The sequence below is a fragment of the Amblyomma maculatum genome, chromosome 6, assembly GCF_055883805.1.
Source record: "Amblyomma maculatum isolate TAMU_Amacu chromosome 6, ASM5588380v1, whole genome shotgun sequence".
Taxonomy (NCBI): Eukaryota; Metazoa; Arthropoda; class Arachnida; order Ixodida; family Ixodidae; genus Amblyomma; species Amblyomma maculatum.
In genome coordinates, this window is record NC_139349.1 from 2747497 (window position 1) to 2771052 (window position 23556).

The 23556-nt window shown below is 49.4% G+C and overlaps 2 protein-coding genes across 2 annotated transcripts; both read right to left on the reverse strand.

The window, feature by feature from the left end:
* Nucleotides 1–10214: 10214 nt before the first annotated feature.
* LOC146184947 (uncharacterized) lies at nucleotides 10215–11450 on the reverse strand. Its single transcript, XM_084605847.1, has one exon. It carries the CDS (start codon nucleotides 11448–11450, stop codon nucleotides 10215–10217), a length of 1236 nt encoding a protein of 411 aa, XP_084461973.1.
* Nucleotides 11451–13356: 1906 nt separating this feature from the next.
* Nucleotides 13357–14067, reverse strand: LOC146184948 (uncharacterized). Its single transcript, XM_084605848.1, has one exon. It carries the CDS (start codon nucleotides 14065–14067, stop codon nucleotides 13357–13359), a length of 711 nt encoding a protein of 236 aa, XP_084461974.1.
* Nucleotides 14068–23556: the final 9489 nt, after the last annotated feature.

A 23556-nucleotide genomic window follows, 5' to 3' on the forward strand; every position in this document is an offset into this window, starting at 1 on the left:
ACTGCCGCCCCAAGCGTCTCTCCGTGGTTTTGTCTTTCAAGCCTTCTCGTCTTGGCTTCTCTGTCGACTCGGGGCTGTCTTGTTTCGGTTTCGGTTTCGCAACACATTCCCCCCCGAAAATGACTTGTCATTTTTCTTCGTTTACGTGATCTCCAGGGGGTACAGGAGTTGGATTGGTCGCTTGAGAGATGATCCTCCAGGTAGCCTCAGCAGGCACGATCTCACCTTTCCGTCTCTTCCCGGAAACAGTTTCTCAATTCTTGCAATCTTCCATTGTTGCCGTGGCTGCAGGCCATCACGAAGGAGTATCAAATCCCCTTCCTTGAGTGTTTTTCCTTGGCGTTCATTCTTTTTTTGCACATTTCGCAGTTCCTCGAGGTACTCTCTTGTCCATCTGCGCCAGAAGGCTTCTGTAGTCTGCTGGCGTCGTACCCATAGTCTGTGAACTGATACGTTGACCTCATCTGCTTCAATTTTCCCCACGCTAGGCAGCGATGTGAGGCGTCTTCCCGTCAAGAAGAATGAAGGGCAAAGGGGTTCCGGTTCTCCGGGTTCGTCGTAGACGTGAGTTAAAGGTCGAGAATTTAAGACTGCTTCAATTTCTGCCAGTACAGTGGTTAGCTCGTCGAAGGTCAAAAACTTGGATCCGATCACCTTCTTGAGCGCGAGTTTAGCTGATCCGACGAGGCGCTCATAAAAGCCACCCCACCATGGGGCGCGCTCCAGTTTGAGACATTTTAGGACAATCTACGTCCATATTTGCTCATGTTTTGAAGATTTCGTCTTCGTGCCGAGCGCGTCTCGTCAGGCCTAGCTCACCAAGGGCTCATACATTTGCCGGTCAGGCCTAGCGCCGCCGGCTGCTCATCGCCCAAACTCCTTTACTGCTTCATCTTTCAAGATGGAAGTTGGTGTAGAAGGAGAAGATATTTCACCAGAGAAATTTCATAACGATCCTCGTTGGACCCGTGCGGTGTGGGCCCGGAACAAGCTCTACCCCAACCTGAAGCAAGCCTCGGACAGCGGCGCGTCCGCGTCTGCTGGAGCCTCGACAAGTTCAGACAACCTTGCTTCCGCGCCGAAAGGCAAGACATCCACTCTCAAGCTAAAGAGGCATGCTCCTCTTCCCCGGTTGCCGACATCGGACTAAAAGGTTGTTTTCCGACCGGGCGGGGGCTTGGATCTTCGCCTAATAAATGGAGATGCACTTCTGCCTCTGATCTGTGCTGAAGCAGTAGTCGACTACCACGAAGCGAGAATCAACGACAAGTTGCGCATCAACCCGCACAACAACTCTTTCACGGTGAGCACACCTTCTGAAGCTCGAATGAAACAGTTTGTCCGCATGCAAAGTCTTCGCCTCAACGACCAGATGTACCCCCTGAAAGCTTATGTCGCGGCCCCCGACAACGCCGTAAGAGGCATTATTTACAAAGCCGTCTACAATCAGACGCAAGATGAAATCTTCCAAGACCTTGTGGCCCTTAATCAGAGCAAGTACTTCACCATCGCCGACGCCCGGCAGCTCGGCAGGACCAAGTCAATTTTAGTCACGTTCATCGACACCGCGGAGGTACCGCGTCAACTGAACTTCTACGGCACTATTTATTCTTGCTACCCATTCAAGGCAAAAGTTGAAGCTTGCTTCAACTGTCGGAAGCCTGGACACCGTGCCGACGTCTGTCCCAAGGAGAAGACTGACCTGTGTTCCCGCTGCGGCGTTGCCCATCCACCCAAGCAAACGCCGGACTGCACGCCCAGGTGCATCTTATGCGGTGAAGCCCACTTCGCGGGGACCAAACGCTGCAAAGTGCGCTTCGAACGCTCAGGAAACCCCTCCAAGAAATCCACACCGCCGATAAGGCTTTCGGGCGCTCGACCTCCTGAGACAACTCTCAAGTCATCTAGATCATCAAGAAGCCGGTTTCGATCGTCTTCGAAGTCGCGCAGCCGCTCGAAGGCGGGATCCCGTCATCGCCACAGCAGAAGCCGCTCGAGGTCCTTCCCGCCACTCCCGGACCAAACAGTCCAGGAATCCACGAAACAGGTGAGCTGGAGGCCGCAGTCTTCCCCGCTCGAGCGAGAGAACGCGGAACTTAAAGCTCAGTTAAAAACACAGTCTGAAGAAATTGCCGAGCTTAAACGGCAGCTGCAACTCCTTTCAAGGCGAGAGCAGTCCCCTGCAGTATTGCAAACCCAAGCACCTCCCACCATTTCCAAAACTCCTTCAAACTCTCCCCCCTCCGCGTCCTCTTCGCGCGCTACGTCGCCTGCTCGTGGCGTTCCCGCAAAACGCAAGATAGCCACTGGGGTAGTTCCTTCCGAGCCATCAATGCCAGACCAGACTGCCCTTCTTATGACGGCAATGCAGTCCCTGGAACGCTCGGTACAATCTTTCCGCGCCGAAACCCAGAACTGGATGACGAACGCCGCAAAACGACTAGAGGCTATTGAGAAGCGTCAAAGTGCTCAAGAGGCCTCGTTTTCTCAAATCCAAACCCAAGTTTGTGAGCTTCTCCCCAGAGGTTGCACTGTACTACCCATCCCTTTAGCTATTACTGATAGCACCCAACATGGCGGCACACCCCAACAGAATTAGCGTGTGGCAGTGGAACTGCAGAGGTTTCCGCACAAAGCGGAATAATCTGCAACTTCACTTATCTACCCTATCCCCTAGCGAGATACCGGCAGTGATAGCGCTGCAGGAGACGCTTGTTTCGGTTAAGCTCCGCGACTATACTACTTACGAGCCCTCCACCCAGCCTCAATCCAGGGTAGCGTCGTTGGTGCACCGCAACTTTACCGCGGTCGAACACCCTCTTGAGGTGGATGACGTGGATGGTCTCTTGCTGGAACTCCTACCCCGCACACGAAATGCACACACCCTTTTTGTTCTCAACCTCTATAGCCCGCCCAAGAGCCCTCCTGCCCCCCTCATTGGCGCAATCAAGAAAGCCCTCACAGTTAGCGCGGGAGGATCCCTACTAGTGGTTGGCGACTTCAATGCTAGCCATACCAGCTGGGGTTACCGAAAAAACTGCCGTAAGGGTACGGCAATTTCGTCCTTCGTTCAGGACGAAGGGCTTTATATTCTCAACGACACCTCCTATCCCACCCGAATCGGATCTAGCGTTCAGCACGACACAAGCCCAGACTTTACTCTCTCAAAAGGCGTTCGATCAAGCCGCTGGACTAATACCACTCACTCATTAGGCAGTGATCACTACATTTTATGCACTGAGCTCTCCATCTCTTCCCTCACTCCACCCAAACGCAATCGGGCCTGCGTGGTCGATTGGGATCGATTTCGCCGCATCCGGCAAAACGCACCGGACACCATTGTGGACTTGGAGGCCTGGGTGGCTTCTCTCACACAGGATGTGGAGTCGGCGACATCCACTATCCCGGAACCAGAGGACACTTCGGCTGCGGATAGTCGCCTTCTCCACATGTGGGAGGCACACGCCAGCCTTCAGAAACGCTGGCTGTCCCAAAAGCATGATCGCACCCTCAAACGGCGAATTTCCCGCCTTGTGAAAGAAATTGAAGATTATACAAGGGACCTCGCTCGCCAGCAGTGGGGGCAGGTCTGTGACCGCATGAGGGGTAATCTAGGCCTTAAAGACACCTGGTCGCTTTTATGCTACCTCCTTGATCCTGGGCACAACAAGGCCACGCAGCGTAAGAATATTACCCGCATTATTCATCAGCTTCCCCTAGACGATGACGCCCTCCTTCAGACCTTAAAAGATCAGTACGTCACTACAACCCCCTCTACCCCCCTCCCTTCTTACACCGGTTCTCCCAACCCTACCCTTGATGAGGAAATCTCTTCAGCTGAAGTCAGGGCGGAGATGCACCGCCTCAGGACGACATCAGCTCCGGGGACGGACCGAGTCACAAATAAGATGCTTCGTAACTTGGATGACCCGTCTGTCGATGCGTTCACGGACCTCTTCAACCAATGCTGGCGCACGGGAACCCTTCCGGCCCAGTGGACACACGCCCGTATCACATTTATCCCTAAACCCGGCAAACCACTCGACATCAAGAATCTCCGACCCATATCTCTAACTTACTGTCTTGGCAAACTCTTTGAACATGTTGTGCTGGCACGCCTCCAGAACCACATAGATGACCACAACCTCTTCCCTGACACAATGGTCGGCTTCCGGCCACATCTCTCCACGCAGGATGCTATACTGCAACTGTCAGAAGATGTCCTTCACCCCCGCCACGCAAAGCGCACCCGAGCAATTCTCGCCCTAGATCTCACAAAGGCCTTTGATAATGTCCGTCACGCAGTCATTTTAGATGCTCTCTCATCGCTTCAAGTCGGCTCGCGTGTCCACCAGTACATATCCGCCTTTCTTAGTCATCGCACAGCAGAAATCACCATCGGCTCGCTCTCGTCTCCATCTTTCAAACTCGGGAGCATTGGCACCCCACAGGGTTCTGTCCTCTCTCGACTGCTTTTTAATATTACCCTTATCCCCATAAGGTGCAGCGGTGGCGTAGCGGTAGAACATCCGCCTCGCATGCAAGAGGACCGGGGTTCAAATCCCGGTGCCGCGCAATTCTCCACCGGATGACAAAAGAAAAAAAAAAGAAAAAAAAATCCGCGTGTCGATGGAATTGCATATACAGGTTTGGGGTGCGACCTGATGCCGGTGAACACCTCCGGCAACGCACTCCCTCACCAGAACAGGAGTTGGCCACCCTGGTGCAGTAATTGGCCACAACCTCCTATGATAAGCTCCATAAAACCCCGGCCCTCAGTCACCAGCGGCTGCGGAACAACTGACCACGGCGGCGGTCAGACCTGTGACGCAGCAGGGGGTGCTAAGAAAGCCTGGCTCCGCTGGACAGGCCGCCATTGGAAACTGACCCTGGCAACGTTTAATGCTAGAACCCTTGCTAGTGAAGCTAGTTTAGCAGTGCTGTTAGAGGAACTAGAGGGCATGAAATGGGATGTCATAGGGCTTAGTGAGGTTAGGAGGCCGAATGAGGCATATACTGTATTGAAGGATGGGCATGTACTGTGTTATCGAGGTTTACCAGAGAGGCGACAACTAGGGGTAGGTTTTCTTGTCAATAAGTATATAGCGGGTAATATAGATGAATTCTATAGCATTAATGAGAGGGTTGCAGGCATCGTAATTAGGCTTAATAAGCGGTATAAACTGAAGGTTGTACAGGCCTATGCACCTACATGTAGTTATGATGACCAGGCAGTTGAAAGCTTCTATGAAGATGTAGAATCGGCAATGCGAAAAGTAAAGACGCAGTATACTGTACTAATGGGCGACTTCAATGCCAAGGTAGGGAAAAAACAGGCAGGAGACAAGGCAGTAGGTGACTATGGCATTGGTTCTAGGAATAGCAGGGGGGAGTTACTAGTTGAGTTTGCAGAGCGCAATAACTTACGAATCATGAATACCTTCTTCAGCAAACGGAAGAACCGAAAATGGACATGGAAAAGTCCTAACGGAGAGACTAAAAATGAAATCGACCTCATAATGTGTTCAACCCCCGCCATTGTGCAGGATGTAGAGGTAACCGGGAAAGTTCGATGTAGTGACCATAGGATGGTGAGGTCCCGAATTAGCCTAAATCTGAAGAAGGAACGCAACAGGTTAGTAAGAAAGAAACCCATCAACGAATTAGCGGTGAGGGGGAGGGCAGAAGAGTTCAGGATCTCGCTACAGAATAGGTATTCAGCTCTAACTGAGGATGGCGACATTACCCTAGAGGCAAGGAACAATAATTTCAGAGATATCATTACTGAGTGCGCGGTAGAAGTAGGCGGTAGGATAGTTAGAGAGGATACCGGTAAGCTGTCTAAGGAGACGAAAGATTTGATTAAGAAACGGCAGAGCATGAAAGCTTCCAATCCAACAGACCAGATCGAATTGGCCGAGATATCAAAGCTAATCAATAAGCGCAAGGTGGCCGATATAAGGAAGTATAACATGGAGAAAATTGAGCATGCTGTAAAGAACGGGGGAAGCCTTAAAGCGGTAAAGAAGAAATTGGGCACAGGCAAAAACCAGATGTATGCGATAAGGGACAAGGCGGGCAACGTCATCACTAATATGGACAAGATAGTCAAAGTAGCCGAGGAGTTCTATACAGATCTCTACAGTAGCCAAAGCAGTCAGGACCGTAATGAGATTGGCGGTAGGGAAAAACAGTCAGACGTTCCACCAGTGACGAAGGACGAGGTCAAGAAAGCACTAGAAACTATGAAAAGGGGGAAATCAGCTGGAGAGGATCAGATAACTACAGATTTGCTGAAGGACGGGGGGGATATCGTGCTAGAAAAACTGGCCACCCTGTATACGCAATGCCTGGTGTCATCGACGGTACCGGAAGCATGGAAGAATGCAAACATTATCCTCATTCACAAGAAAGGGGACTCTAAGGACCTTAAAAATTACAGACCAATCAGCTTACTATCTGTTACGTATAAGGTATTTACTAAGGTAATCGCTAATAGAATCAGGACAACCTTAGACTTCAATCAAGCAAAGGATCAAGCAGGGTTTCGAAAACTTTACTCTACTATCGATCATATCCATACCATCAATCAGGTGATAGAAAAATGCTCGGAATATAACCAGCCCTTATACATAGCATTCATTGATTACGAAAAAGCATTTGACTCAGTTGAAACCTCGGCGGTGATGCAGGCATTGCGAAATCAGGGGGTAGACGAACCGTACGTAAAAGTGCTGGAAGATATATATAGTGGCTGCACAGCAACCATAGTTCTACATAAAGAAAGCAACAAAATTCCCATAAAGAAAGGTGTTAGGCAAGGAGACACAATCTCCCCAGTACTATTCACAGCTTGTTTAGAGGAAGTATTCAGAGACTTGGAATGGGAGCAGTTAGGGATAAGGGTAGATGGAGAATACCTCAGTAATCTGCGATTTGCTGATGACATTGCCTTGCTAAGCAACTCGGGAGATGAACTGCAAATAATGATTGATGACCTAGACAGAAAAAGTAGAAAGGTAGGCTTGAAAATCAATATGCAGAAGACTAAGGTAATGTTCAACAGCCTCGGGAAGGAACAGGAGTTTACATTAGGTAGCAAAATACTGGAAGTAGTAGGCGAATATATCTACTTAGGACAGGTAGTAACCGCAGATCCGGATCATGAAAAGGAAATAACAAGAAGAATAAGATTGGGATGGAGCGCATTTGGCAAGCACTCGCAGATTATGACTAGCAGCTTACCGGTATCGCTCAAGAGGAAAGTATACAACAGTTGCATCTTGCCTGTACTCACCTATGGGGCTGAAACGTGGAGGCTAACCAAGAGAGTTCTACTTAAGTTGAGGACAACCCAGAGGGCTATGGAACGAAAAATGGTAGGGGTAACATTAAGAGATAGAAAGCGTGCAGAGTGGGTCAGAGAAATAACTCAAGTTAACGACATTCTAGTGGAAATTAAGAAGAAGAAATGGGCATGGGCAGGACATGTAGTGCGAAGAGAGGATAACCGATGGTCGCTGAGGGTAACAAACTGGATTCCAAGGGAAGGAAAGCGTAGCAGGGGGCGGCAGAAAGTTAGGTGGGCGGATGAGATTAAGAAGTTCGCAGGGGTCAAGTGGATGCAGCTAGCACAGAACCGGGTTAAGTGGAGAGATATGGGAGAGGCCTTCGCCCTGCAGTGGGTATAATCAGGCTGATGATGATGATTATCCCCATGGCACACGCCCTCAACCAAATCCCTGCCCTGTCCCACTCCTTATACGCCGATGATATTACACTGTGGACCACCACAGGTAGCATTGGCGCCATGGAAGATACATTACAGGCCGGAGCAGACATTGTTGTATCTTTTGCCGCAAATGTCGGCTTTGCTTGTTCCCCTACCAAATCGGAGCTTCTCATACTCCGACCTCCTAGGTGTCGTACAGACAAAGGCCCTCCTCCCCCCATCTTCTTGACAATTGACAACATCCGGATACCAGAAGTGGACAACATCAGGATTCTTGGTATTCTGATACAAAACAATGGCAAGAATACCGCAACCATCACTAAGCTGACGGTGATGGTTCATCAAACAATCCGCCTCATTCGCCGCATAGCCAATCGCCATCGCGGCATGCGCGAGCATGACCTCAGACGCCTGGTACAGGCATTTGTCCTGAGCCGTGTTGTGTACTCGCTCCCCTACCTTTTCCTCACGCGGGTGGAGGAAGACAAGGTTAACGCCCTTATCCGACAGGCGTACAAGGCCGCCCTCAACTTACCCCGCTACACTTCCAATGAACGCCTTCTTCACATGGGCATCCATAACTCCCTAGCTGAGCTCACAGAAGCCCACCGCTCAGCCCAGTTGGAGCGATTATCATCTACCCTCACCGGCCGGAACATCCTTGCTCGCATCCATCTCTCACCTCCCGGTCACTGCTCTACACAACATACACTTCCCCCTGCGATACACCGCGTTCTTAAGGTGCATCCCCTGCCAAAGAATATGCACCCAGAGCACCATGTCGATCGCCGCAAGGCACGCGCAGAAGCTCTTCACAAAAACTATGGCTTCCAGTCAGAGACCGTTTACGTAGACGCTGCCTCATACCCCTCCCGCCCAGCGTTTGCCCTCAGCGCTGTTTCCAACTCTTTGCAACTGGTCGCGGCCGGTACAACTTTTGCCTCCACTTCCCTGGAGGCGGAGGAGGCGGCGGTTGCCCTCGCCATAGCTACCACTCAAGCCACAGCCATCTTTAGCGATTCTAAATCCGCCGTACGGAACTTCGCCCGCGGTCGGATCTCTACCCCAGCCTTCCGGTTCCTCGCCTCCCTCTCCCCACCCGAACACCCTATTCAACTAGTATGGGTGCCCGCTCACACGGGTCACCCAGGCAACGAAGCAGCTCACTCTTTTGCTCGAGGATACGTCAGCCGAGCAGGGCCTGCCACTGCCTGGGGAGATGCTCGCGAGCGCATGGTATCCTATCACGAAATCTCTCTTCATTACCGTGATCAACGAACCATCTACCCTCCTCCTCATAAATCTATGACTAAGCTACAACAGGTGACGTGGCGCCAGCTTCAGTCCCGTACATTCCCATCCCCCGCTTTCTTATCTTTGATCCATCCAGGACTGTTCTCGCCGCAGTGCACCCTGTGTGGGGCACCTAAAGCTGATTTTGAGCATATTATGATCAAATGCTCGGAATTCCACCCTCCAGCCACTTGGCAACTCTCCGACCTCGAGCGATGGGAGGCTGCGGTGTCCAGCTCTGACCCGGCCGTTCAAAAGCGGCTGACAGACTGGGCTTTGGGTGTCGCTGGGAAGCACCAGCTTCCGGCTACAACACGCAGCCAAGAGCCGACCCGTCATTAGAATGTAATCCCTTAAGGCTCCCAAATATAAAGTTTTTCACCACCACCACCACCACCACTATGAACTTCCATTCGATTCGTGCTTTTGCGACGTAGTCAAGAACTTTTTCGGATAGAGCTCCATAGATAAAGGAGATCTCTGTTGGCCTTCTTAAAGGAAAGCGCGTTGTCACTGTAAATGACCCGAGGTATACCTCGTCTTGAGGTGAAACGTCTGAGGGTCATAAGAAAAGACTCTGCGGACATGTCTTTTGCGAGCTCTAGGTGCACCGCTCTTGTTACAGCGCAGGTGAATAGTGGGATATAGGACTTGTACAGCGAGTTTTCTCCTTTCACCAGAAGTGGTCCCGCGAAGTCAACTCCTGTTACCTCAAATGGTTGAGCCTCGTTCACTCGATCAGTTGGAAGCGGTGCTGTCACTTCAGTGGCTGGACGGGCGTTGTAGCGCTGACAGGTTATGCACCCTTTGATGATTCTTTTCACTAGCTGACGGGCTCGCACAACATGATACCTCTCTCTCACCTGTACCAGAGTATCTCTTGCTCCACCGTGAAGCACTTGCTGATGTGTTTGACGCACGAGCAGTTCTGCCAGTCGATGTCGGTTTGACAGTACAACTGGATTACGTTCGTTGTACGGCTTGCCGCTTTGTTGAAGTCTACCGCTTATGCGCATGATACCATCGTTGTCAATAAACACCGGAATGTCTCTGAGAGGCGAGTCTGCGGGAAAGCGTTCTTTTTTCACGCACTCAATTTCTCTTTTCAGGTCATCTCGCTGTGTTTGCCGTATCAAATATTTTTCGGCTTCATTGAGTTCAACCGCCGTCAATGGACCCTTGTCACTGCTCAGACGTCGCAACTTCTTGATGTTCTAAATACCCATGCAGTCACTCGGAACAGTCGTGTGGCACTGCTGTATCGATCTGTGTCCAACAGCATGGGAACTTCTGTGGTATTCGTCGCTTGAAGGACCTCTACGCTTCGTCTTTCTTCCTCCATTGCCAGAATGTTCCTTGGAAGCGAAGAGATCTGTGGCCAAGCGTTTTCCGTTGCCTTCATCCAGTGCGTTCCTTCCCACCAGGTGGAGCTCTCAACAAGCTGATCAGCTGTAACTCCTCGAGTCATGATATCCGCCGGATTTTCTGACCCTGGGCAATGCCTCCACGCTGAGGTATCGGTAAGACGCTGGATTTCCATTACGCGATTCTTCACAAATTGCTTCCATTGCGGCGGCTCTCCTACAATCCAGTGCAGTGCTATCATCGAGTCAGTCCAGAAATACGTCGTTTGCGGTGGCTCTTTCAGGCTCTTCTGAATGTATTGATTCAGTCTGGCAGCCAAGAGGCACGCCATCAGTTCCAGTCTTGGCAGAGTCAGTTGTTTAATCGGGGCGACCCTTGACTTGCTGATTAGGATGCTCGAAGTTGTAATTCCATCCGCATCTGTTACGCAAATGTAGGCCACTGCTCCGTATGCCACAGGACTGGCGTCAGCAAACACGTGTAGGACTGTTTTCGTGGTAGGCTCGACAGTGTCGGATTTGTAGCACCGCTGCACTTGAACTCTTTCCAATTCGTTTAGTTCCTCACACCACTGCACCCACTTCGTGTCCAGATCCGTCGGTAGGAGATCATCCCATTCTACATTTCTCTGCCACAACTCCTGGAATAAAGCCTTTGCCCTGACGGTGAATGGAGCTAGCCATCCAATTGGGTCATAGAGTCTCGCCGTAGTCTTGAGCACAGACCTTTTTGTGCTTGTACCTGGCTCGGATGAATCGCTTGCCAGTGGGGTGAATGTCAGGTTATCTGTGCTTGGGTTCCATGTCAATCCCAGCACTTTTAGAACTCCTGGGAGGTACCCGAGGTGCCTTGCTTCGCAGTCATCCGCCACAAATCGCTCGTTCAATGCCGGATTGTTGGATGCCCACTTGTGCAGTTTCATAGATGCCGCGCTGAATATTGTATTAGCTTCTTCATAGATCTTCAGCGCTTCGTCTTCGTTTTCTGCTCCCGTTAAAACGTCATCCACATACAAGCACTGCGCCAGTAGCGAAGCAGTCTCCGGATAGTCTCGTTCCATTATCTTCAAATGATGCTGGAGAGTCGCTGTCAACAAGAAAGGACTTGCGGTGGTTCCGAAGGGAACTCGCTTCATTCGCCAAGTCTGTATCTCGCCTGTTGCTCCAATTGCATCCGGTTTTGCATGGTGCCACAGAAAGCGCAATGCATCTCTGTCGTTCTCTCTGATCTCGATTTGCAAAAATGCCTTTTCAATGTCGGCTACCAAAGCTATTTGGTGGCTTCTGAAATTTAGTAACAGTGCTACAAGGTCGGCTGTCAAAATCGGACCACTTTCGAGGTTTTGATTCAGGGATTTTGCCTTCTGTCCATGCGATGAAGCATAAAAAACTACTCGCAATCTCGTTGTATTACTCGTTTCCCGAAAAACCGGCTGATGGGGCATGTAGTAGATCAGCTTTCCCTCTTCCTCTTTTTCTACTATCGGTTCAGCTATGCCTTCCATGCAATACTGTCTGATGACAGCGTCGTACTCCTCCAAGAGATGAGTTTTTCGAAGGCGGTTTGTCAGTTGTGACAAGCGTTTTTCAGCAACTTCCTTGTTGTCACTTAAATCTATATTCTCCTTCCATGGAAGGGCTACCTCGTATCTAGAACCACTGCGCCTGATATTCTCTTCGAAAGAATCAAGCAACTTGTGCTCCGCACAGCTGTCATCATCCGTGACTCCGATCGACTCGAGAGTCCAGAATCGTTCCAAGCAGTTTGCAGCTTCTCCCTCGGCAAGTGATACGCGAAGAGCAGTGATTTGCATGCATTGCGAGTCACGATCGAGTCTTGTACCCTACTGGGCCCTGAATACACCACCCAAAGGGTGTCTCCACTGCTCGCAGTTTCCCGTTGAGCTTCTTGTTTCTTCCCGTTACAAGTTCCCAGTAGTGCTCCGAGCCGATAAGAAGGTCTACGTCACCTCTTTCGTTATCGTAGGTCATGTCAGCGGCAGTCAGGGCTCCAAGTAATTCTTTATTCTTGAGGTCAGGGATCGGGATCCTTTGCTCACAGATTATATTGGTCTCAAGAACTTCGATCTGATACATCTTATTGTGCGCGGTTAGCGACACCAGCACTCTGTTGAAATCTCGTTGTGACTGGTGTCCGCCGAACACACCAACTTTCAGCGTTTCTTTTCCAACAATTTTACAACCGAGTTTTGCAGATGCTTTCTCCGTGATGAATGACAGTTGGCTTCCGCTGTCTAAGAGAGCACGTAAGTAGAGGGATTTACGTTCGCCGGCACACAATATCGTTGCTGTTTGTAGCAGTACTTCTCGCTGTTTAGGTACTTCTGACGTAAACTGCAAATTCACGGGGACAGTTGTCACATCGTTCACATTAGCCTTGACTTTCGGATGGGTGAATTCCGGATCACACATGGTTGTCGCGTGTCGTCCTGCACAAATTGTGCATCTAATCTTGCTTCTGCACTCGTTAGCACGGTGACTCGGTTTCACGCATCGAAAGCAACGTCTTCCCGATCGCAGCATTTTCTTCTTTTCTTCTAATGGAATGCCAGCACAGCAAGCGGCAGTTTCGTGGTCACTCTCCTTGCAAAAGAAACAACAATTTGGTTTTGCGGTTTGGTGATGTAGAGCTGCTGACGATTTAAATTTCGTTCCAACGCTGTTCTTTTTACTCTCTGCTGGGCTGAACATCTTCGGCTTTGACGCCTTCTGCTTCTTACTCATACTTTGCTGCGCAACCAGGTTTTCGCGGCTTTGCACTTCGATCCTCAGAAAGTCAACAAGCTTGTTAAGTAATGACAGCGTACCCTTTGTAGCTGTTTCTCTTTCTGTTGACTCTCCCGGTGTGTCGTCGTCCCGCAGCGGAATTCCTCCTCCGGCCGGACTCCGTGTTATGGCTTCCGACCCCTCCTCCCTCGATACGGTCCGATGGAAGTCGAGCAATAATTATTTCGGCAGAGCGCGCTGTTCGAGGGGGAAGAGCAGTGTTCCGTACGTTTCCTGCTCCTGGCCAAGCGCCTGCAGGCCGCGGATACGAGAGACGAGGGTATCGTATAACCTCCGAAGGGAGCGTATGTCTTCGGCGCTCCGCACAGGCTCGAGGTCCAAGAGCGCACGCATGTGTGCTTGCACGATGGCGTCCGCTTTGCCGAAACGTCTGGTAAGCAGCAATATGGCGTCATCATGGCACTGCGATGTGGGAGGGAGGCCCTGTATCGTTCTCGCTGCTTCGCCTGTCACCACCGATTTTAGGTATCCGAATTTATCCAAGGTCGTCAGACGGTCGTTTTTGTGAATCATTTGCTCGAACTTCTCCCAAAATTCTTGCCATGACACTTCTTTGCCGTCAAATTTTATGAGCTCTAACCTTGGAAGCTTCACCTGGCAGGCCCAGTTCGTCGTGGCTACGTCGTTGGGGGGTGATGCTTCTTTCGGCTGCCTCTTTCCTTGAATTTCTTTAATTTCCTCTTGGAGCTTCGCGATGTATGTAACGACCCGGTCGTCATACTCGATAGATTCCTCGTAGTCCTGCTCAGCTTCTTTCTTTGGCACTAGCGTCTCGACAGAGGCGTTAATTTCGTTCAGCTGGGTCTGCAGAGCGCTAAGTCTCGCCAACAAAACACTGAGTTCTTTTACATTGTCCATGCGGCTCTTCATGCAGGAGTCAATATCGGAAAAGAGGCGGGTCACATGAGACCGAAGAGCCGTTCTCTTCGATTTGTGTCGTTCCATGTCGCTGCACTCCGGTAGCACTGGACGGCGGCTTCGGGGTAGAAATTGGCCTTTTCTTCGTTATTAGTCGCCTCCAGGACTGGCAGTTGTCTTCTTTAGGTCGCGGCGTACATCCCGGGTTTCGGCAGTACATTCGAATATGAAAAAGAAGCTTCAGTGCGCTGTCGCCAGTGACATCGCAGTCGATGTGTGCTCTGGACCTACTTGAACGTGGACTGTTCCTGACGGGCTTCTAGATAGCCCAGTACCTCTAAGAAACCCCCATCCTACATTTGGTGGAGTCGCGGGTTAGAAACGTCGGTCCTGGAGCTTCGTAGCCGCACTATTCCTGCCAGACGACGTTCATCAAGGTCGGTCATCTGCGCCGAGCTGGACCCGGCGATCTTCAGCCGATGAGCACGATGTGGCTCACTTCTTAAGAACGGGTGAGCCTCTACAATAAATGGGACGACGAAACTATATTGAACGTCATATATTATCTCCTACGCGTGGCACACTTGTGGTACTGTAACCATGAAAGCGACATCCGTACGTGGGCTTCATTTAAAACAACGCTCGCCGAAGTTTTTGGTCGTCCAACCGTCAAGAAATTGCGCGGCGAGCAGCGCAAAAATCAAACATGTCTTGATAGGTACTGACGATGACCTCTTCCAGATGTTATCTGTGCACGACTTGCGTACCGTCAATGAAGTCTTCACGCTCTGTTAGAGCTTTGAGGAACTGCGCAAGCAGAGGGGGGTGAAGCGTCAGCTCCAAGCACAGGTTGAACGGGGTGAACGATGCCTTGTCGGCCTGCAGCCGGGAACCCATCGTTGTTGCAGCAAATTAAAGCATTTATTCGTGAAGAGGTGGAGCATCAACTTTCCCTGCTTCCTAGCCCTCAAGAGCAGCCACACCAATTGGCCCTGATATTGCGGCAAGCTATTCAGGAGCAGATTGCTGAGGCACTTCCACCTGTACATCCGCCATCAGTTGTCGCTGCTGCTCCTCTGACTTACGCTGACGCTGCTCCAAGATCTGTCGCCGCTCTTATGACCAATGATGATGCAACCCCAAGGCCTGTCTCCTCGTCCTTTGACTTACGCCAAAATGGTTGCACGAGCTCGGCCGCCAACTTACACTCTAGCGTCAGTGCCTGTGCAAGCGCCAGCGTCCTATTTTCGACAGGCTCCAAGACCACGCAATCCCTAACGCACGACAGACCATCGGCCAATTTGCTACATTTTCGGGCTGGCTGGGCATATTTCCCTCTACTGCTGAAACCGTCTCCCGGTATCACTAACATCTACCCAAGGTTCTGGGTACTGGTCTTCGACGCCTCAGTATTTCGCATCTACTGAGTCTCCAGCAAGCCGCCATTTCTCACCAGACCGCTCAGCCAACTCCGACCGTCGTTCACCGTCGCCGCGACGCCGCTCTATCTCTCCGATGCGACGTCGACCGAATGCTTCACGTGGGGATAACGTGAGGCCGAAGTGCCTGAGGCGAGAACAACGACCCCGTCGAACTTTCCAAGTCCTCATCTATCGCCAGCCAATCTCATTGAAAGTTTCGTCGAAGGTGCTTCTGTCATGACCCTAAATGACACTGGGGCGGCGGTTTCGGTAATGAACTCAAAACTTTGTAGCTCTTTGAATAAAGTGAAGACGCCAATTTCACAACTTTCGTTGCGAACGGCCAGCGCTACTCAAATCAAGTCTTTAGCAGCGTGCACAGCTCGAGTAGTGATCGAGAATCGCCTTTATATAATTGAGTTCGTCGTGCTGCCAAGTTGCTTAAGCGCTGTAATTTTAGGCTGGGATTTCCTGTCGCATCAGGCGCTATAATCGATTGTGCTCGCACTAAATTCGGATTTTCTGCGCTTCCCGAGACCATGTCAGACAACTCCCCTTCTAGTTTATTCGCTACAGCCTTTGTCGCTGAAGACATCGACATTCCTCCTTCTTCGTCCCTGCTTGTAAATATCACTTGTGACTCTGTGTGCGATGAAACTGTTCTCTTCACGCCAGCACATACATTTCTGCGCAGCACTTGCGGCGCAAGGCGCCGAAAGGAAGGCGCCGAATAAAGTTCACAAAGGAGACGTTTATTGAAACGCCATTCTCCGCTGGCACACACACACGCACACACACACACACACACACACACACACACACACACACACACACACACACACACACACACACACACACACACACACACACACACACACACACACACACACACACACACACACACACACACACACACACACACACACACACACACACACACACACACACACACACACACACACACACACACGCGCGCGCGCGCGCGCGCGCACGCACGCACGCACACACATGCACATACACACACATGCACATACACATATATACAAAACGCACATACACGCACATACTCAGTCACCGTGTCAAGGGAGCGCACGAGGAGCAAGGCTCCCCTGCGCGCGCGAAGTGACACGGAGTGCGCGCCGCAAGCACGCAAGGGCGTGCTGTGATCTCTCGCTCGCAGTGACCAAAGGGTTCCTTTGAGAAAGAGTGGGCAACCACCGCAAGGTACGCCTGTCGCGGATCGTTGGATCGCGATCGACAGGCTCGAGTTGCGCTCTCAGGTACGACCCGGAGCAGATGAACTCGAGTACACACTGGTCTGCGCGGAAAAAGGCCGGCAGACAAGAACAGTTGCGTACGCACCTTGCGATGTCTCGGAGGGGTCTCGCTTTGGGCTCCGCTCAGAGGGTCGCGCGAGCGCGGCCGTCGAAGCGGTGCCGTGTTCCCGCCAGAAGGCGCCAATGATAACAGCCACTGGGACGCCAGGGCGGAGCTGTGGCCCAAACGACAGTGACAAGTCGTCCGAGCCTCTCTCCGCCGCCTCAGGCGGGAGAAAGGGAACGAGGAGAACAACATGGCACGGCGGCGGCCGCTCAAAGGGCAGCCGCGGCAAGCCCGAATCCCATATTCTTCGACTCTCATCAAAATTCCCTGGGCCAAAGTTCAACTGTCTCATTGACCTATTCATTTATTTTTCGAATTGCGGAACTTTCTCTCCCCGCGATACATTAGTGGTGCGGGCGGAGTCTGACTTTGGACTCCATCTTACCTTATATATGTCTCCCTTAACCAACCCTCACCAAATCAATTCCGTCCCATAGCACTTAACTCCATATTCGGCAAAATCCTCGAAACACTTCTTAAAAATCGTATATATTTCTTTCTATATACACACAACCTCTTTCCACCTAACCAATCCGGATTCACTCACAACAAGTCAGCCACTATTGCACTACACTCACTCATCAAAAGAATTAAAGGAAACAAATTAAACAATGAAACAACCCTTATTATCTCACTTGACATCAAAAATGCATTTAATTTAATTTAACGAGATTATGTAACTAAATTTCTCAGCCAACTCAACTGCCCTCAAAACCTCACTCAATTAACAGCAGATATTTTAACAAACAGAACCATCTCGTACAACACAGGAAAAACAACAATCACTCACAATCTTCCACAAGGATCACCACTAAGCCCTCTGCTCTGGAACATCACAATCACTGACCTCCTCAACACTACTCTCCCAGAACACACACAAATCCAAGCATTTGCTGACGACATAACAATCATTGTACAAGGACACTCACGTAATCTACTTGAACAACGTTCCGCCTCCATATTAAACACCATTCAGCAATGGGCCTTCTCAAAACAAATAGAATTCAGTCCCCATAAAAGCAAATTTCTTATCATTGGCAACACATATTTATCAAGGCCCCCTAAAATTAAGTTCGCAAATCAAAACCTAAGCCACAAAACTACCTTAAAGATACTAGGCATACAATTCGACTCAAAACTCTCATTTCTCCCACATTTAAAAGACATACAAGAAAAAGTATTCACAATCACAACAAACATATCAAGATTCACAGGACACTCACGGGGCATGACACCTAAACACTTACGAGACATCTATATAAGGGCAACAGAAAGACTAATACTCTACTCCTCCCGAATTTGGTATACACCTGGCTCTGTAATGCTAAGAAAGCTTCAATCTATCCAAAGAATCTTCCTCCTTAAAATAACAAAGGCCTTTAGAACATCCCCTAACATCGCTCTCCCAATCCTAGCCAATATTCCTCTATTACATCTAACTATTGAAAGGGAGAATACACTATTCAATATACTACACAACAAAGCATCATATAACACAAACGAATGCACTTTCAACTCAGATAACATCACCACTAAAACCGACCTAAGACAAATACACCCAGCCAAATTAACTTCCATAAACTACAGCAAAGAAATTCCAACTGATGCTGGCCTATACATATATACCGACGGCTCGGAGTCCGAAACAGGCACAGGTGCAGCAATAATCATTTTAAACTCACATCACAAATTAATCGATGAAAAAAAAATTTAAATTACCAAAATATTCATCAAACTTTGAAGCCGAAGCGACCGCCATAACACAAGCACTCCATTATGCCACAAAATCTCAACCCATTAAAATCGCTATATTTACAGACAGCCTATCCACTCTAAAAGGACTAAAAAATCCCTGCAACATAAATCCTCTCATAAACAACATTAAAACACTTTACAACCAAGCATCAGTAAATCATACCATAACACTCCACTTTGTAAAAGCTCACATTGGTATAATTCTTACTAAATCATTCCAGAACCCAACTGAGCGGCAATAGGCGACATCCAATGCAGACCCATCTCCAACTAAAGCGCCATCAAACAACATACAAGCAAGACTCATCTCCAAAACAAGTCCGGATACCGAAAACCCCAAGCAAGCCCTGATTCATCCAACTAAATTAAAATGTTATCATCAAGAATCATGTAAATATCTAAATCAAAATGTTAACATCAATAATCATGTAAATAGTAACCAAACAAATCCAATCACAAAAAGCAATCAAATAAATCCGCTATTTGCTGGCCCGTTCCCGTGGCGGCGGTTGGGCTGGATAGTAGATTTTTTTTCTTTCTTTTTACCTTTTTTTTTTCCTTTTTTTTTCTCTCTCTCTCTTCAATGCAAAGTTGTTTATTGGAATATTCCTACTCATTTTATTCTAATTGGATTAAGCCCGTTATACTAAGTGGCACGGGCAGAGGCTCTTTATTTTTCTTTCCTTTTCATGCCTCAACATAATATATGTCCATATATATATATGTCACTCATCGTATCGACACTGGAGACCACGCACCACTGCGACAGCGGCCCTACCGTGTCTCTGCAACAGAGCACCAGGTTATTGAAGAGCAAGTAGACCAGATGCTCCAGAACGCCTTCATTCAGCCCCCAAACAGCCCTTGGGCCTCGCCTGTCATGCTCGTTAAAAAGAAGGATGGTTCCATCCGCATTTGTGTAGATGACAGCTGACTTAACAAGATTACAAAGAAAGACGTCTATCCTCTTCCCCGTATAGGCGATGCACTGGACTGCTTTGAATTCTTTTCCTCCCTACTTTTAAGTTCCGGATACTGGCAGGTCCCGATGAAACTGGTCGACCGCTATAAAACCACATTTGTTGCTCCAGAAGGCCTGTATGTATTTACTGTTATACCTTTCGGTCTTTTCAATACTCCTGCGACATTTGAGAGAATGATGGACACCATTTTGCGTGAACTGAAATAGAAGACCTGCCTCTGCTATCTCGATGACATTGTCGTCTTTTCTCTTGACTTCGACACTCATCTCTACCGCCTGAAGCACGTTTTGACCTGCCTTTTTGATGCCGGATTGCAGTTAAACTTAAAGAAGAGTCGTTTTACCGCCCGTCAACTGACCATTTTAGGCCACGTTGTTTCCAAGGAAGGGGTGTCTCCAGACCAGGCCAAACTTCGTGCTGTCGCGGCCTTTTCCAAGCCGAGATCCATCAAAGACCTTCGCAGCTTCCTGGACTTGTGCTCCTACTTTCGTCGGTTCATTCTATACTTCGCCTCTATTGCAGCCCCTTTGACGCAGCTTCTGTCGGGCAGTTTAGATTTTTCGCTCTAGTCACCATCATGCGATGATGCCTTCAATAAGTTGCGCTGCATCCTCACGACACCGCCCGTCCTGCGTCACTTCGACCCGAAGGGCCCTGCTAAGGTACACACCGACACCAGTGGTGTCGGTCTCGGTGCTGTACTCTCTTAGCGGAAATCTGGATTTTTTGAATACGTCCTCGCCTATGCAAGTCGAACGGTCACGAAGGCGGAACCATACTACTCGGTCAGTGAAAAAGAGTGTTTGGAAATAGTTTGGGCTCTGACAAAATTCCGTCTTTACCTTTAAGGCCGCTCCTTTGAAGTAATGACCGACCACCATGCGCTGTACTGGCTTTTGCTCCTTGAAAGACCCATCCGGCCGTCTTGCTTGGTGGACTCTTCATCTACAGGAATTTGATGTAAACGTCGTCTACCGCTCTGGCCGCAAGCATCAAGACACTGATGCCCTTTCTTGTTGCCCCTTTCCAACTGACATCGCTAGCCTTTCCACCTTGGATGCCTCGGCAACATGACTTCACATCAGTGACGTGCCCTCTGAGCAGCCGAGAGACCCCTAGGTTGCTTCTCTTATCGAGCTCCTCTCAGATTCATGGGCTGTTTCTCCATCGCGTGCGCTTGGCCGCCAAGCATCACACTTCGCCATTCGCGAAAACCTTCTTTATCGCCGCAACTACAGTGCTGATGGCCGCAAATGGTTGCTAGTCATTCCCCGCCACCTACGCTCGCAAGCATTGAGGTGCCGGCTAGTTGGTAATGCATTTTGGAATAACAGCGCGAAGGACGAGGACGAAGATCCTCGTCCTTCTGACCTTCGTGAAGATCCTCGTCAGTGTTTGTGTCCTTCTGATCTTCGTCCTCGTCCTTCGCGCTGTTATTCCAAAATACGCTCACAAGACTGCGACTGCTTTAAGCTGACCCACAATGCGGCCATGCGGGAGTGTTCCAGACATACCATCGCCTACGCTTACGATACTGCTGGAGGGGCATGTACAACTTTGTCCTCAAATAAGTTCGCTCATGCCTAGTCTGTCAACGTCGGAAGTCCCCTAGTCAACGTTCTGCTGGCGAGTTGCAGGCGTTACCTTGCCCATCACGCCCTTCTGATCGCGTCGGTATTGATTTATGCGGCCCGCTCCCGTACACTGCCGAGGAAATCATTCGGCCATCGTCGCGGTTGACCACCTGACAAGATATGCAGAAACCGCTGCCCTTCCATCTTCCACAGCGTCAAACGTAGCCTCCTTCATTTTGCAGCGATTCGTCCTATACGCCACGGCGCACCTCGTGAACTACTCAGTGACACAGGACGCGACTTTTTATCTGACGTTGAAACTTTATAGAACAAGTGCCACATACTTCATCGAACCTCTACCGCCTATCATCCGCAGACTATCAAACTCACCCAACGCTTCAACCGTACCCTTGGTGGCATGCTTTTTAAGTACGTCTCCTCCGACCACTCTGACTAGGATCTCCTCCTTCCATATGTGACGTACGCATACAATACTGCTACACAGTCAACTACCGGTTTCTCTCCATTCTATCTTATTTACGGCCGTCACCCCTCTGCTCCACTAGATACCATATTCTTCTGTACCAACCAGACGCATCGGATTAGCGCTGCTGCTGAAGCTGCCCGACAAGCAGAGGACTGCCGCAAAATTCCCCGGTCTCTCACAACTGAAACCCAGTCCCACCAGAAATCCCGCCACAACAACTATCAGACGACACCGCAATTCCCTTCTGGCAGTCTTGAGTGGCTCTGGATTTCGTCAGGGACTCCCGGACTATCTACGAAATTTATTTTCAGGTATCACGGCTCCTACCGTGTTCTGGGGCGCATCTCTCCTGTCAATTACACTGTGGAACCGCTGACACCCTCACCTGATCTCCGTCGACGCGGCCGCGAAACTGTCCACGTCCAGCGCCTTAACCAATATTACAACCCTGCCATTTTGTCTACGCTGTAAGTCGCCAGGGTGGCTCCTTTTCTCACCAGGGGTTCTTGGAAAGAGGAAGATGTACATTCGAAGACGAAGAAGCTTCTGTGCGCTGTCGCCAGTGACATCGCTATCGGTGTGTGATCGGGAATTACTCGTACGTGGACTGTTCCTGACGGGCTTCTAGATCGCCGAGTACCTCCGAGAGACCCCCATCCTACAATACATAAATGCTCAGCATACACGTCAGAAGGTCGTTGTAAATCTCGCCAGACAGTGTGCTGTAACAACAGTGATGTTATTAGGATAAGCGGTTTCATAGTGAATTAATGTGAACCATGAACAGGAATCACGAAAGAAAATACGAACACTGATGGCACTTTCAGCCTGTCGAGAAATTACGTGTTTGAATGCATTTCGCAAATACACGCGATTAGATTCTAATGATTTCGACATTAAAAACAAGGCGTAACGCATGTATCGTGCGCGGAAATGCAAGTGACAAGTGATACCCTTATTGATCGGGCATATTGCAAAAAAAAAAATTGACTCAGCCGGAGCCTCGGTTGTCATACCGGCATTACGAAATGAGAGTGTAGATGAGCCGTATGATAGTACTGGAAGGTATATTTAGTGGCTCCCCAGCAACCATTGTCCTGCACGACGACATTAATAGAATTTCCACAAAGGAAGGTAGGCAAGAAGGCACGATCTCCCCCGTACTATTCACCACTTGCTTAGAGGGAGTATTCAGTGGCTTGAATGGGAGCAGTTAGGGTTAAGGGTTGATGAAGGATACTTCAGTAATCTGCAACTTGCTGATGACGTTGCCTTGGACTCAGGGGATTAATTGAAAACAATAATAGATAGTAGGCCTAAAGTTAATATGCAGAAGTATAAGGTAATGTTCGACAACCTCGGGAAGAACAGCAGTTTGCAATAGGCAGCTAAGCACTAGCGCTTAACCCTCACAGTATCAGGCATCTCCCGATTTAAAAAGAGAATAAATAGCATTTTATATAATCTTGCAATAGCGATGGACATGCGTAGGATATGGAGAAGGATGGCGCAGATTTTCACCCATGGTCAGTGAGGGAATATTTTAAGAAGTCATTTTAAACTACTTTAAACTTGCGGATACAGCAGCTGACTGGCTCCTGCGCATTTAAACATTAAAATCATTGAAATAATTTTAGTCACGTTATTTCAGTTACCTACGGCGTAGGATTCTTGTGTGAATATTGCATATTTGAGGACACTTAATATAAAAACCTCTTATTAACCGATTCCTTGCATGCCCCCGTAGCCTCGAGATGGTCTCGGTTGGAACGCCAATGATGACCAGCCTATGTTATTGAACTATATCTCTTTTCTGAAGTACCCCGATTAGAGGAACATCCTACCATATGTTTGCTTTACTTGGACTCTTGACCAATCCGTTAGCTTTATTTGAATAA